At 43.6% G+C, this 15,484-nt stretch overlaps 1 protein-coding gene across 1 annotated transcript in view; it reads left to right on the top strand.

The window, feature by feature from the left end:
- The window catches only part of Sh3kbp1 (SH3-domain kinase binding protein 1), a gene marked incomplete at its 5' end in the record, with an annotated part of 338,774 nt that overhangs the window by 256,871 nt on the left and 66,419 nt on the right, over positions 1–15,484 (top strand). The window contains 1 exon segment of the mRNA XM_005407792.2: positions 6,067–6,174. Within this exon segment, the coding sequence (XP_005407849.1) occupies positions 6,067–6,174 (108 nt within the window).

Here is a 15,484-nt window from a genome sequence, read left to right as displayed (position 1 = left end):
TACTAGATCTGGCAGAAGAAAGGGACAGACGTGGATGGCCGTAAGCTGAATGGATATCCCAGAGATCACTAGTGATGGGAGATACTAGAGTCCTGACCAGGCAGAGTAGAAAGATTCTGGATGTCGAACACCTTTTTGCATCCAATTGAGAACCCAGAAAAGCCAGCCACAGGAATAGTGCTATGCGAGTCTCACCCTAATAAAGCCTAAAAACCAGTTCTTCATCAGTCAGGCTGATCTGCAAGTAACTTTCCCACAATAAAATATACCCCTTCAAGGAAGACAGCATGTCATGCACAATTCTTGGGAGCATGGACTCACAAATGACTAGGTCTGCAGAGAAGCAGCATGAGGAGTACAGAATGGGTAGCTTGTAAGAGACCTGAGAGCGGTGTTGAATGCAGTTCTCAGGCGTCAGTACATGTACTTCAGTTTATTAACACAGCCAGCAGGAAGCTTGCTCACTCTTTGTGTTAATCCATCCAATTTCTTTTTACCAATTATGAAATATATAAAATGAAAAGAATCAGGAGTTAATATAACAAACATATATATATTGTTGTCCAACAAGAAGCCAAGAATCAGCTGAGCATGGTGGCACATGCCTGTAATCCCAGCACCTGGAGGTTGAGGTAGGAGGGTCATGAATTCGAGGCCACCTGCGCTACGTGGAGAGAATCTGTCTCAAAGAAACCACACATTTAAAAAGGAAGAAAAGAAGCCAGAATTTATATAAGTAGAGGAACTCCGGATCATGACTTCCCGGTGTCACAAGGAAAAAGTGACTGCCTAAGCCTGGGCCATCCCTGCATATCGCCATTTGGAAAGTGACTGTTTCTTGAGTGGACTTGTCCGTGGGCTTCCTTCATTAACGGTGCCTGTGGGCTTCCTTCATTAACGGTGATCTGCAGGCATTTCTTCTCACGCTGAGAGAAACCATAGTTCTCTTTTTTTCCTGTTACCTCATAAACTGTGATGCGGATGAGCCAGCTTTAGTAACTGACTGGTGGTATCTCGGTCGTTAGGGAAGACCCTGAAAAACAGCCACATTGGGTGCGTCTAGGAATCGGGACTGGGGGACAGCTGCCCACCAGAAGTGACCAAACAAAAAGTTTCCCTTTCATTTGGAGCCGCTGATGAACTCATTTTTTATCTTTGCGTTATTTTGGCTTGGCATGTCCATTTCTGATCTCTGTCTTCCCACTTTGAACACAGAAGGAGATATAATTTCTGAGAAAATGTGACCTTTTTGCCACCGTTATAAACAAACAATAAATTCAGTACAGACAAGTGAGCCTGATTGTAAATATGAAGCTGACCCTACGGGGCTAATCTATGCCTGCCTTCTCCTTGTTCAGCTTCTGCTTTCTACTATTATTTTTTTTTTTTCTTTTTTAAGGCAAGGTCTCACTATGTAGTTCAGGCTTACCTTGAACTTACTGTGTAGCCCTCAGTGGCCTCAAACTTACGGTGATCTTCCTGTCTCAGCTTCCTGAGTGCTGGAATTACAGGCAGATGGCACCATGCCCCACACTTCTACCGTTTGATAATGTAGGGAAGTAGAATAGCAGTGTGGGAAAAGTACAGGCTATCTATCTACTCATCCATTCAGCCAACTTATAGTCAGAATCGGTATATGCCAGCCAGGTGTGGTGGCACTTGCCTATAATCCCAGCACTGTGGGAGACCGAAGCAGGAGGATTGCAAGTTTGCTCCCAGCCAGGACAATTTAGCAACTTAGCAAGATCCTGACTCAAAATTTAAAACAAACAAAAAAATAGACTGGAGGATGTAGTCTAGAATGAAGACCCTGGGTTCCATCCCTAGTACTGCCAAAAAAAAAAAAAAAAAAAAAAAAAAAAAAAAAAAAAAAAACCTCAGCATGTGCCAAGCATGTACTAGGTATAAGATGGATGGAAAGGTGTGACAACAGATCTGTTTTCAAGGGCTCCTTAATTCCATTTTAGAGAACTTTACTTCTCAAAATATTATCCAGATGGCAGCAGCATTAACATTACCTAGGAAACTCTTAAACATTGGATCTCAGACTTGTCCTAGACCCAGTGAATCTGAATTTTCATTTTTATAAGATCCCCAAGTGAAAATTATGCATATTAAAGTCTGTGAAGCTCAGACCTAAATCACCATATCCCTTTACACTCTTAACAAAACATCCCAGGATAAGGTCATGACTTACTCTTTTAACAGTTTACAAACCAGGTGGCAAGTTTGTCTTTTCTAAAGAGTTGAAGTGCCTGCCTAGGCAGACACACCGGGTCTCACTCATGACTCCCAGTGCATATGGCTCTCACTGTGCCAGTAGGTGGTCTGTCACAGAGTTGCTGTCAGCTGTTCCCAGGCTCAAAAGCTCTGGGGAGCACTGGCGCACTTCAGCCAGGTTACCTGGGGCCACGCTGGCAGGATTGAATAGAATGATACATGTCGGAGAAGCCTAGGCATGGCCTCCTCCTTCAGACACACCCCAGGGCCTTGACATCCCTGCAAGTGTGTGCTGCCAGGGACTAGAATTGGCTGCCGGGGACTAGAATTGGCTCACCCAAGGCAGAAGGAGTAGGAATACCTCACCAGTACCCCAAAATGGTGCTGGGTCCCATGAAGAAGGTTCACTGGCCACATTCCTCCTTATGGATTTGGTTCAGTCCATATAATCCCAACAGTCACAACAAGCAGCGTGTGTGTCCTTTTCTCCTTGCAAAGATTTTCACATGTATCAAGAGACTGAGATCTGGAGAGTTTTCATCCCTGGTAGATGGCTTAAGTACCACATAGCCCATGTTTTCTCTCTTTTTCTGAGTTCCACTTCAACATGTCAGGCAAAATAAGCAATGTCTATACCATGTCATAATGAGTTCTCCTTTATTAGTGATATTCTGGGGTTTATTTGTTTGTTTTTGAGAGAGGATCTTACTATGTAGTGTAGGCTGGCCTTGAACTCACTTATGTACCTGACTGGCCTTGAATTCATGGTGATCCTCCTGCCTCAGCCTTCTGAGTGCTGGGATTACAGGCATGAGCCACCATACCCAGCCTTTAGTGATATTCTAGCAGAGAGCAGAGAGCCTAAGGTAGTGCAAGACTTAGAGGCTGGAGTACAGCACACCTAAGGTTCTGTAAGTTCATGTCCTATGAGGAAAAGCAGCATGTTTACTTTATAAGGAAGAATGTCCTATATTTTAGTCTAATACCTGCCTGGTGATGACCATTTAGAGAAGTTGATCATAGAGAGTAAACATTCCGTGTCAGAAATACAATCTCTTTCCATACCTTTGACTCTTGATAAGCCTGCAGGTCTCCTTCCCTCTGTATTCATGCCAATAGAGCTTATTTGTAAACATTTTTCCAGAGGCTTTCATGTATTTGCTGCTCTTTAGTTTGTTTCTGCCTTCTGGTGCATTCACCCACCATCCCCTCACCTGCGTGCACTGCCGTTTCTTTATTAGAGTCTGAAAATCCACTAGAGTGGCTGTCATCTTGGGCTATCCTTATGGTCCTGGTGTAATTGTTAATAGTGCCCCAGGTTTGGAAAGAAATTTGGTATTTTGGCCATGTTACCTCTCTTCTCAGTGGTCAGCTGCTGCCTCATAATCCTTCACTAGACTCTTGCCTTGGAGACATCTGCTTCCACTCTGATGACATTCTGACTTCACAAGTCAGTGACTGCCCACCCATCCGTTCTGCGCCTGTCACTCGTGGGTGCCACTTTGCCTCCGCCTCCCAGCACTGTTCGGTAGATGTTGGTTAGGAACCTTTGCTCTAAGCTTCAGTTCTTGGACATTCTCTTCTGTGAGCAGAGCTTCCCATTCTCCTGCTTCATTCCTTTGCATTCAGTGGTCCTATTTGTGTTACCTCAGTTCTTGCTCTCATTTTCGCCGCCTGGCTTCTCCTGGTCCCCTTTGCTTTTAAATCCACCCAAGCACTCCTGCTAGTGTTTCCGTGCCATTTTGGTTCACTGCGTCTGCCTCTTCCTTGAGACTCCAAGCTGGGAGCCCCAGGAAAACATGATGATTTTCTTTTTTTTCCCCCGGATTCGTCCCCTAGCTTGCGCATTTTAGGTCCTCAAGAAATAAATTGAATTTTCTGCTGTTTCACACTTCTAGAAGCACAGCCCTCACACCAGCTTCATCTCTTTCATCAAAAGCCTCGTTCTTTTGTCTGCTGTGTTGAAAAGGACTTATTTTCACTTCTCATTTTGCTGTCAAAATTATTCCTGTTTCTCTTAAATTAGCTTCTATCGCTGGAGGGGGAAATGCCTCGGTTCTCCGCAAATCTCTCTTCCACTCCAGGCCTCCTGACCCTGTGCCTGGCTTCTGTCCTGCAGCAGCCTCTCTCTTTTGTCTCCCCTTAGTATTCTGAGCTACACTGGTGGTTTTCTTTTTTGCCCATGCTTATCTCATCCACGGGCCTTGTGTTTATTATTACACCAATCAGAACAATTAGACATATTGTGTTGTGCCTTTGTGCTTTCCCTTTCTTACTTTGAATTACATGATGATTAGCATTGTTACTGTTTTCCTTAAGGAGCAGGGTATAGATGGACCATCTAAGCCAGTCATCACCAATGGGAGAACTGATAAATATAACGTCATTATGTCCTGTTCCCCACTGTAGGCATGCATGAGTTCCCAAGTTATTCTGGATAGGCTTTTGCTTATTAAAATTCTCTTTGTTGTTTTGCTGACATAAGAAGCAAAATGATTTTTAGCTTATTGTTTGCATAAAGTTAAGGTGGAGCGTGGTTTTGCACCATTTAGAAAGATTGAAAGAAACGGCACTCTACAATATTTGTATACCTTTCGTAAACATAATTCTATATTAGATGATCCAAATGAATCCAAATATGGAGGAAAGTCCAGTTTTTTCATAAGCAAACCCTTCACATGTGACAAGATTTAAAAATCTATTGTTTAGCCGGGCATGGTGGCTCACACCTGTAATCCTAGCACTCTGGGAGGCTCTCAGAACTCGCCTCTCAGAATGTCCGCTCTAGCAAGGCAAAAGTGAGCAACACGATCTGTGTTTGATGCTGGTGCCCTCCTGGTCCTTTCCCCAACCCTGTGAGTATTGGAGTAACATGGGCGGTAGAAGGGGTATTGGACCTGGAGGAGCCAGAGGATCCAGAGGACAGATTCATTACAGAAGCATTGGACTTCTAAGCAATTGAAAGGGGAAAAACTAGAAGAGGTTTTATGACCTGAGGTTGAGTGCCTAGGACACTGGTGGTGACCCCATGGCATGCATGGTGCAGCAGGTTGCTTGTATCGTTGAAAGTTCTAAAAGGTTGGCCATCACTGACCTAAGAGAACTGTGAGGGCACAATAGAAGCTTGGAGAAGCCCAGGCTCTTGCCAGGCTTGCTGATGGCCCTCTCCTCTAGCACTTGGCAGAGTGTAGCCACTCATAAAATATTCTGTGAATGAATGAACAGAGTAGAAATTATTATTCAAAGGAAAGCAGCTTTGATCTGGAACAGTGACTAGGGTTCTTCATTCATTTGGTAAGCAAACATTGAGTCCTCTAAGGTGGAAGAAGGGCTTTTTATGGTGACAGCTGTGCCTCATCAATATCAAAAGGAGAAGGTGAAGGAGAGCAGGGTACTAACGGGCTTGTGTAAAGTGTGATTTTCCTTATGCTCGGCTGACTGTCACAAAGCTCTTTCTAATCTTGATGAAGCTTTGTGACAGATGAACCGAAGAGAACATTTGCGCATGTGATATTTTCTAAGCCTTCTTTGCAGTTAATGAAATACTTCCATTTGGGTAAAGTTAAAATGAAGAAAATACATATTCTCTCATCTTTAAGGAAATAAAACAGAAGACTTCATTGATTCAAGGCATCTGAAAAGAGCATTGGGTTTTGAGTCCCAGTTAGCAGTTCTGGTACACGTAAGCTTTTGTTCTCCTTCTGACTCTGGGGTCTGTGCTGACTTAGTAACTATTGTCATGTTGAAATTGGCCTCAGGGAGACAGCTTCTGTTCTCTACAAAGGGATGTCAGACCTCTCTGGAGGGTGCTTGCCCCCATTTCTCACTCTTCTCTCCTGTTTCTAGGACTGCATCGATGTAGGCTGGTGGGAAGGAGAGCTCAACGGCAGACGAGGAGTGTTCCCTGATAACTTCGTGAAGTTACTTCCACCAGACTTTGATAAGGAGGGAAATGTAAGTGTCTGTACCTTTGATCTCAGTGTTCTGCATGCTGTCAGAATTGTATCTTCCATGAAGGGACTGGGATAAGGGATGGGGGACGTTTGGTACAATGTTGAAGAACACTGGTGTCTGAGTATGTGATGAGCCTGGGTTCTGAGCCCTTAGTGCCTATATCCTATAACAAGTCTATTGTAGAACTCATCTTCCAGCTGCTGACAATATCAGTATTCTAGGACTGCATGTGAAAATAGGATAATGTGTATAAGACACCTAATACAGTACATGGTGTATTTGAGTACCCAAATAAAGTGTGAGACGCCCGGGTGCTCTGCTTGGTAAGGGGATGGCCTGTATCCTGCATAGCACAGGTCCCTGCGGGTGGTGAAGTAGCTAATATTGTAGAAGTTGCTAAAAAGCATGCTATGCAGAGTGAGGCCTACACTGTACGCATTGTGTTTACATATGTACATACCCACTTCTCATCTGTGTTTTCTCTTTGAAAGAACCCATTCAATAATGCTGTTTAAATTAGCCAGCCCATTTTTATTTGCTTCACTCCACATGTGCTGTTTCTCCACCAATGATGTAATAAGAAACGTTGAAAAGCTAGAAATACTTTAGTGTAAAGGGGCAGCAGTTTGGTGTTATCCACGCTGTTCTGCCCCACAGTGCTCTTTGCTCAGGCTTGTGCATGACTTCTGTCCACCTTTCCTTGCCCGGGGGCTCTGATACTGGGTCATGTCCAACCTAATCCTGACACATTTCCATTGCAATAGAACTGAAGTGTGGGAAGTATAACTACAATACTGGTAGATTGATTGCCGAAGATAGTGAACTAGCATTTAATGATGCATGTGCTGCTTAAACAAATGGATGTGACTGTTTACAAAGCTAGCCAGTGTTGGCATCTGCCAAGATTGTGCTTTGTAGATTTTCAGATGGATTTGAAGCCTAGGGACACACCTTTTATGTTTTTTGATAGCTTCCTCTCTTGTATTGTTCGAGTGAAGAGTGGTCTGTTCTATACCTGTTATTCTTTCTTGGAGTATGAGTTTTGGTGCTAAAGAATCTAGATCTGTTTCCCAATGTTTTCTAGATCCTTAATGTTTAAAATGTGATCCATAGACCAGTAGTACCAGTGCAATTTGCGAGCTCATTAGAGATGCTTGTACCCTACCCTATAGCTCACAAATCAGAAACGAGTTTTGACGGGATTCTCAAGTAATCTGCTTACTGAAGTTTGGGAAACACTGTTATACAACAGATATCCACCCGAGCGATAACAACCCCCACCTTCCACTCCTCCCCGTTTTTTAGGAAGGAAATAAACTCACACAGTAAAGAACTCATCATTAAATAAGGAAATTTTTTTACCAACCAAAATCACTTGAGACATTTTTGCTAATGACTATGGCAATGGTACGTTGCCAACTGACAGAAAAATCAGTCACTAAGAAGAATACATTCTAAATAGTCATGATTGGTTAGGAAAATTTTTGAAATAATGAGACTCAGGAATGAGTTTCAGGGGCTGGGGATTTAGCTCAGCGGCACAGCGCCTGCCTGGCAAGCGCAAGGTCGTGAGTTTGATTCCTGGTCCCGGAAAAGAACAAAAAAAAAAGGAATGAGTCTCAGCAAATATTTGAGGAGTATAGTGGCCGTGACTCTAGGCCAGTGATGGCGAACCTTTTAGAGCTTATAATGATAACAAATGGCCAGCTGCAGCACATGTACCCTAGGTTTGCCACCACTGCTACAGGCTGTGGCATCAGACAGACCTAGATTTGAATCTTTCCTCTGTCACTTGTTCTTTAGCCAAGACCATGTCACTGAAGGTCTCTGAGCCTCAGTATTCTCCTTCATAAAACTGTGAGAGTAATTATGCTTATCCTGTTGAACAGTTGAGGAGGTTGAGATGATGTACGTGAACTCCTTAGCACAATGTCTGTAAGTTGATAAATGTTCTGTGTGAGTGAACCATCCTGATCATTACAATCATTATTACCATAGAGTGGGGGAAAGGCTCCAACAGAAAGATGAAGTAGTGCTGGATGGCTGAGTCTGGTTCTTTTTGCTTCAACTTGATTAAATCAATCCAGTTATCTTGGTGTCTTGGTTAGTCCCCATGGGAATCCAAAGGCATCTAAAAACTTTGATTGAATAGCCATTAAAAGACATCCAGTGATATATAACATATTTATAGAGGTATGTTACTGCCATATTCTACTTTGTTTTCATTCATTTACTCAGTACTTGCTGAGTTTTTTCTCTGGGCTAGCCATCATGGTGGTTTGGAAGTGAAGCTTACACACTGTTGTTACCCTTGTGGGTTTAGATTTAGGTAGCAAGTCTGGTGGTCAAGGCTGTAGAGACGTGCCAGGCCTTTCTGAAGGGGTACGGAGTGTGAACCCAAGTGAGTGGAGGCAAGGGTCTGGCCAGACTGCCAGTGGCAGGCTTCCCAGCTATCCTTGTGAGGCTGGTAAAAGACAGCACCAGGACACCAAGACCTTCATGATGACTCCTCTCCCTTTGGCCAAAGAATCCTCGGAAGCATGTTATCCTGCTAGACATTTTCCATCTCACTGCTTCTGACTGAGATAATATGGTTTGCTTTTCTAAAACTGACAGATAAAATTGCATGTGTTTACCATGTGCAGCATGATGTTTTGAAGTGCAGTCAGCCTTCTGTATTTGCACGTTCCACATCCCTGAATTCAACCAACGTCGAATCAAAAATATTTTTTTAAAACAAGATGATAGGAAATTTGTTTTATTGTTTTTGTTATTTTGTTTTTGCCCTTTTCTCTTTAAAATTAAAAAAGGAGAAAACATTTTTAAAAATTTCATCTAAAAATGTAAACACTTTTTAAGTTGTCATTCCCTAAATACACAGTACAAAAGTTATATGCATAGCACCTGTATGGCTTTAAGTGTTATAAGTAGCCTAGAGATGATTTAAAGTACGCAGGAGAATATGCTTAGGTTATACACAAATACGACACAATTTTATATAAAGAATTTGAGTATTAATGGATTTTGATATCCACAAAGATTTCCAGAGCCAGTCCCGCACAGAGCCTAAGGGATGACTGTACGTATACATTATGAAAGGACTAAATCCAGCTAATTAGCACATGTGTTACCTCACATAGTTACCTTTTTTGTGATATAGGCAGTATGCTTTTGAAGACTAAGTTAGAATCTGGATCATTCTTTTAACAACTAGCTGAAACCTGCAGTTGACCTCCATTGTGGCTGTCTGCCTTTTAGTTCCTAGCTTTTTTTTTTTTAGTACAACAACAAATTCACTCAAGCAAGACTGACTCTGAAGTGTACTTTTCTAGGAGCTCTGTGTTACATAATTCACTAAAGAAAGCACTTCTACCAGGAGAGTGAAGTTGTCGGTGCTGAGCGCGCTCCCCTTGGCTCGCTTGTTGGGACACACTTGCTCTTTACAGCCCCAGGGGCATCTCTCCAGACCCAGACAAGCAGCCACTGCCTCTTTGATAAGAGGTCTTTTAACCTTGTCCTTGTGAAGCAGAAAACCCAATTTTAGGGAAACAATAGTCATACCTGTCAGATGAAGTATTACCTACAGCTGAAAAGTGATTGCATAATAGGACATTTAGCTTTTAAAAAATCCAAAGTAGAACTTTCTTTTTCATCTTCTCTGGCCTCTAAAACCAGCCAACCAGCTTTGCACTGGTTGTTATGCCAGTTTTAATGCCACACCCATAACACTGGCGTGTTGGTGATGGCGTGACTAGTGGTGGGGCTGTCATTTGATCAGTTGACACTGTAAAGATGATTAGCATCATCAACATGCAGGCACTATGTGAATGACAGGATCTGAAACATTCTGGCACTAGTTTTAGCAGATGTCATCTTGTCTTGCCAGTGGCTAGGGTTGCAGTCACTCACTCAGAAAAGGGGGCAGTCTGTGATGATTAGAGTAGACAGAAGCAAAAGGCATTTCTTCAGCAGCAGGCCTCTTGACTCAGTAGACACCATCTGAGCTTGTGGATAAGGCTGGCGTAATTTGGAGAGGGGCCCTGGCCTCAGGCAGTTACTACCAAACCTGTTGGAATTCTTGGTGGTCTTTCTTCTTGAGAACATTCAGCAGATTCTCTTTTGCCAGGGTGACAAATGCTTTGGGGCTTTTCCTCAAAATGTTCCAGGAGCTCACGCTGATCTTTGGCGCATATTTTAGAGCAATTATGTAAGCTATTTATGAGAGAACCTAGTTTCAATGGCTGTCTATTTGTTTTGAGCCTTGACAGTAAAATTGAACATCAGAATGGAAAGATTAAATATTCTGAGACCTCTAATGAAGCAACATGCGTGCGCTGGCACTGTTACTGAAAGATAATGAGGAACTTGGACTGTAAAGAACAGCGGAAATAACATCTCACTGTTATTAAAGACAGAAGTGAAAATAGGTCTTCTGATAACGTTTCTGAAAGATAGTCTCTCAAGAAAGTCTCAGGCTGTGGTTCTTGTAAGAGAAACAGTTCAAATCGCCAGAAGTGGCATTACTTTTCTAGCACATGCGGATTGGGAAGGCTCTTCCGAGTTTGTGCCATGTCACTAAGCTTCACCTAGGTCAGTGGTGGCAAACCTACGGCATGTGTGCTCCGGCAGGATGTTTGTATCATTGAAAGCTCTAAAGTCTCCCTCCTGAGTGAGCCACAGTGGCGGACCTGTTTCTCAGCCATGAGAACTCAGAAAGCTGTCCTGAAGATGTCCCTGTGACTGCGATGCAACTCTCAGAGTTTTTGCCAACTCTCAGTTACCTGGGCATCAGGCTGCCGGATCACTCTTGCAAGAAGCCCTGAGATGTCAGCCAACCTGGAACACACGGGTCTGCCCGCCCTGAGCATTTGCCCCCTACGGGCCTCATTCCTTCAGCTTCCACCAGACACCACCCTTGTCCTGGGAGGCAAGAATCCAAACGAGAGGAGTTGGTTGATCCTACGAAAGGCCTGGCAGGTGTCACTTGAGGCCCTCCGTATATACCAAAGGGGAAAGTTTGCCAGAGGAACCGTATGTTGGATTCAGCTAAGCCCAGATAATTCTTGCAAGAGCACTACACTGTTGGTTTCAACAACTCTGTTTTTCTTCATTTTCATTACGGATAAGACCCTTCCTATTCATGTCAGTTTCCAGACTGATACGACATGATCCGTTAGATTTCCCATTTCACAGCTACAATTGTGTACCAACCCATCCTCTTAGGATTGTTTTAGATCACTCAGCAGAAGTGTTACAGGTTCTGAACTTTCACAGGAAAGGGAATCCCTTGCTTGATTCCCATGGCAGCTAATCCACTGTAGGTGAATTTTTACTGCCTTAACTCTGCCTTCTCTTTACTAAGTTCTTAGGAGGTACCTTACTTTAGCCCTCATCTTCTGACAGCCCAATTTATAAAATCTGTTCTTCACCAAAATTCTTTGTTCCCCAGTCACATCCTTTAGCCTTTTCAGATCTGTAGCTCCTTCTAATTTATAAAGTCACCCAATAAATTATTTATAAAACAAATAACTATGTATTTCCAATAAGCCTGAGAAAACTAATTTACCTATGACATTGTCTATCTTATGCATTAGTTTTTCTGGGTGGTCTCACAGGCAGAGGAATAGAGCTTGCCCGGGTGTTCATGTCGCCTAGGTATGGCCTACTGACACAGCCCCAGTGGACTGGTCATAGGCTTCTTAGTGGTGTTTCTTGTCCCTCCCTGGTGGTACTTTCAGCTTGTATCTCATTCAGTACACTCTTGATAGTGATGCTTTTTTCAAAAGCATCACTCAATCTGAACTGTAGTCACTTTGAAGGGAGAGCCTGCATCCCAAGCTGCATGTACATAGTTGGCGGTCAGGAACCCCTTGGCTTTTGGTCCTGTGGGGCCAAGATGCACCTGCTCTTCTTCTTCCCCTCCTCTCCTGTTTGCTGCTCCTGGTATAAAGAGCAGGAAGGCTGGAGGTAGAGGTGGGGAAGCTGGCTCCTGCCACATTCCTCTACCCATACAAAAAGGGCCCCAAGGCCTTCCATCTTGACATGAAGTCTGGGCGTATACTTGAGGCATCATTTCCAGCGAGGAGGATAGAGTGAAGGAGTAAGTCAAGGAGGTGAACTGAAAGAGCAGTTATGAAAGGAGCTAAATGCCAAAGCTTGGCTGACCACCCAGTAGGCCATCAGTTTGGATGGGCCCAAGTAAGAGGCAGACTATGGGTATGGAGCACTAGGTTAGAGACTGAGTCTGGGGGGAAACGAGAGAGAGACCTTCCTGAGAGCAAGGGTGTAGTGATTCCTGGGGATCTCCTCTGCCCATGCCAAGGCAAGCATTGCTGGGACTCCAGAACAAGCAATGGAACAGTTATAGACACTGTCATTGCCTAGAGCATGTCCCAGCTGCACACTTCAAAAGTGTGGCTAGACTTCCAGAGGCAGAGGGGAAAGGGCAGCCTACCATGTGTTTCTAGAATGTGAGGGACATCCTGGTCAGGAACTATCCATTTGCGTACCCTCTCCAGCCTACAGAGAACTTAGCTGGACACGGAGGGGCTTCCCAAGGTCCAGCGTTGCCCGAAATCAAGCTGAGATTTGCTTCTGGAACCTTACCGTATTCTCCCAACAAAGCCCCCCTCCACATACATTGTTTGAATATGGTTTGTCCCCACCCAAATTCATGTAGGGGCATGATCCTCAATAACAGTGTTGAGAGAGGGTGGGACATTTAAGGGATAGTTAGGTCACAGGGGCACCACCCTCATGAATGAATTAATGCATTTCTGGAGAGACCAGATTAGTTTTCTTGATACTAGATTAGTTCTGATAAGGGTAAGTTGTTGTAAAACAAGTCTGGAACCTTCCTTTGGTCTCTTTTGCATACATACTTCTTCTGCCTGTGCTTGCATCCTTCTCTGATTTCTGCCATGAGTTAAAACAGCATGAAGCCCTCACCAGAAGTGCAGAAGATGCTGGCACCATGTACCTGGAGTTCCAGAACCATGAGCCAAAATAAACCTCTTTTCTTCATAAAATACCCAATCCTCAGGCACTCTAACAGAATATTGCAATAGAAAGTGAACTAAACAACCCATAAAGTATGTCCAGCCATCAGAGTATACTCCTCTGATTATTTTCAACAAAGCCTATCTTGGGGCACAGAGCTCTGAAGGCAAACTGGCTCAACAGGCCAAAGTGGTGGATCAGAATTCTTGCCAGGGAGAGCAGTTGAGCCAGCTGATGAAGTTTTTTTTTTTTAATTGGGACTCGCCAATCTTGCCAAACAAAGGGCGTAGTCAGTTCTGAAATCTTTTACCGAGAAGCAAAGTTTGCCTTCCTGCCATCCTTACCCTGGAACATTCAGATCTATTTCCTTCCTGGTAGCATAACAGTAAAAATCAAGTCAAGCTAATCTGTCCTTTGAACGACGATACGGTGTCTCTATCCAGGCCAGCAACTCCACACACAGGCACACATAGACACACATCACTAAGGCTGTGTGTCTGGCATACATGAATACATGGAAAGCATTTGAATTTCCCAGAAATCAGAAAATGTTGGCTCATTGATTTCGTTATTGACATTTTGTGACAGCTCTTTTTAAATGAATCTCTACAGTCTAGACATTGAGAAGCACGAGTCCTAGGTCCCCTCTGGCTATCAACTACCTGTTGTCACAGCCCCACTTGGCCTCACTTTTCTCAGCTATAGAGAGGACTCTTCTGATCACTTACGCCTCTTACCATCCACTGCTTTTATTAAAAGTACTTATCTGCAAACTGAGCAGGCAGAAGCACCTAAGTTTGGAGCTGGAGTGTTTTGCTTTCACCACTGAAGGAGAGATAAAAGGCTATATGGAAAAAATGCCTCTAAACAGTTAGGTTTTTAGCTCCTTCCTGAGTCTAAAGGATGTTTCTTTCTGTGTATCTATAGCAGCTAGTTAGTATTACATGGCTGTCAAACTCCACAGAGAACACATTGACCTACTGCTTTCCCTGAAAGATACCCAGTTCCATTTCCTTTATCCAGCCGCAATTGGGCATTTTGAGGAAAATCAGCTCCATGATCTGCTCATGTCTTTTTCTTTGAGAATAATGAACTCCTGTGATATATTTTTTAATTTTATTAAGTTCATTGGTACATTTTAAAGACACGAAATGATTACTTTCATCCTAGGGACTATGTACCTGGGAATTTTTGTCAATTTTGTTACAGATTTATTTCATCTGCTTTCTCGGTTTACACTGCCCTGTCTTCTAGTTGTGCTAAAAAAAAAAAAGAAGTAGGTCCATATGCAATACTTTATTAATCTCTTAGGGGTTGGCTAGAGCCGCATGGACTGCTGGGCCTGATTTTTGTTTGGAATTACCTTAAATGACATCTTGTTTGGTGTTGTCTTTTCTCGTCTGAAGAGGCATGATGGCTGTCAAGTTTGACGGAACCAGAGAAAGTGAAATCAGTCAAGGGAAGAAAAAGGAGGAGGAACACCTGTAAACCTCTCTGCTAATAAGCAAAGGAGGCACCTGGCCAGTGATAATCCAGCATGGCAGATGCAAGACAGATAGCTCCTGAACTGCCCCTTCCCTTCAGAAGTGCCCCAGTTATCTCCACAGTAGCCGCAGCTCTGAACACAAAGGCACACCTCTGCCTCCTGCCTTTGCTGCATTCACACACACACTTGCCACGACTGTACTTCCCACACACTGTTAGCATAAAATTTCCTGTCCTCTTTCCCGGCCACGCCTTTATTCTCTCCCTCTCCCTCTCTCTCTCCCCACCCCCTGCTCGACCCTGTCATATTCATGTATTTACTACATGCTAAGTCTAACACAACACTAAGGGTTTTTTTTCCTGAGTAATCTTGGAAAATAGAATGACTTACAATTGTCTTTGCTGTTGTTTTTAAATTTAGAGCCATGTGGTTTGAGGCAAGGTCGCTGGGGTAATGGTGTATGTTATAGAAGGCGCATATGCTATTGGTTATAGCGGATTTCATACCAGCAAGGGGTGAGGGAGACATCCAGGGGTAGGCATTGTTGGGACTTCACTGGCTGGGAAGAATTAGGCCACAGGGTGTTGGCAGTTTCATGAGTAAGAAATTACCCTGATCCTGAGGTACAGGAAGGTTAATTGGCAGAGTTTCAGTGATGACTTCATTAGATAGGCACACATCTGTCCCCAGTCTAATTTACACAAAGAAAGAGAAGAGAGGAAGGAAAAGGAAGGAGCTGGTGGATGCCGGAAGGGGCTGACAGAGGGGATAGGATAGTTGAAGACCTTAACCAGAAACACATCCACTCTTGGAACAGTTGATGTA

This window comes from Chinchilla lanigera, unplaced genomic scaffold (assembly GCF_000276665.1).
Source record: "Chinchilla lanigera isolate Chin_1 unplaced genomic scaffold, ChiLan1.0 scaffold00108, whole genome shotgun sequence".
Classification (NCBI taxonomy): domain Eukaryota; kingdom Metazoa; phylum Chordata; class Mammalia; order Rodentia; family Chinchillidae; genus Chinchilla; species Chinchilla lanigera.
This window is presented reverse-complemented; position numbering and strand designations above follow the sequence as displayed.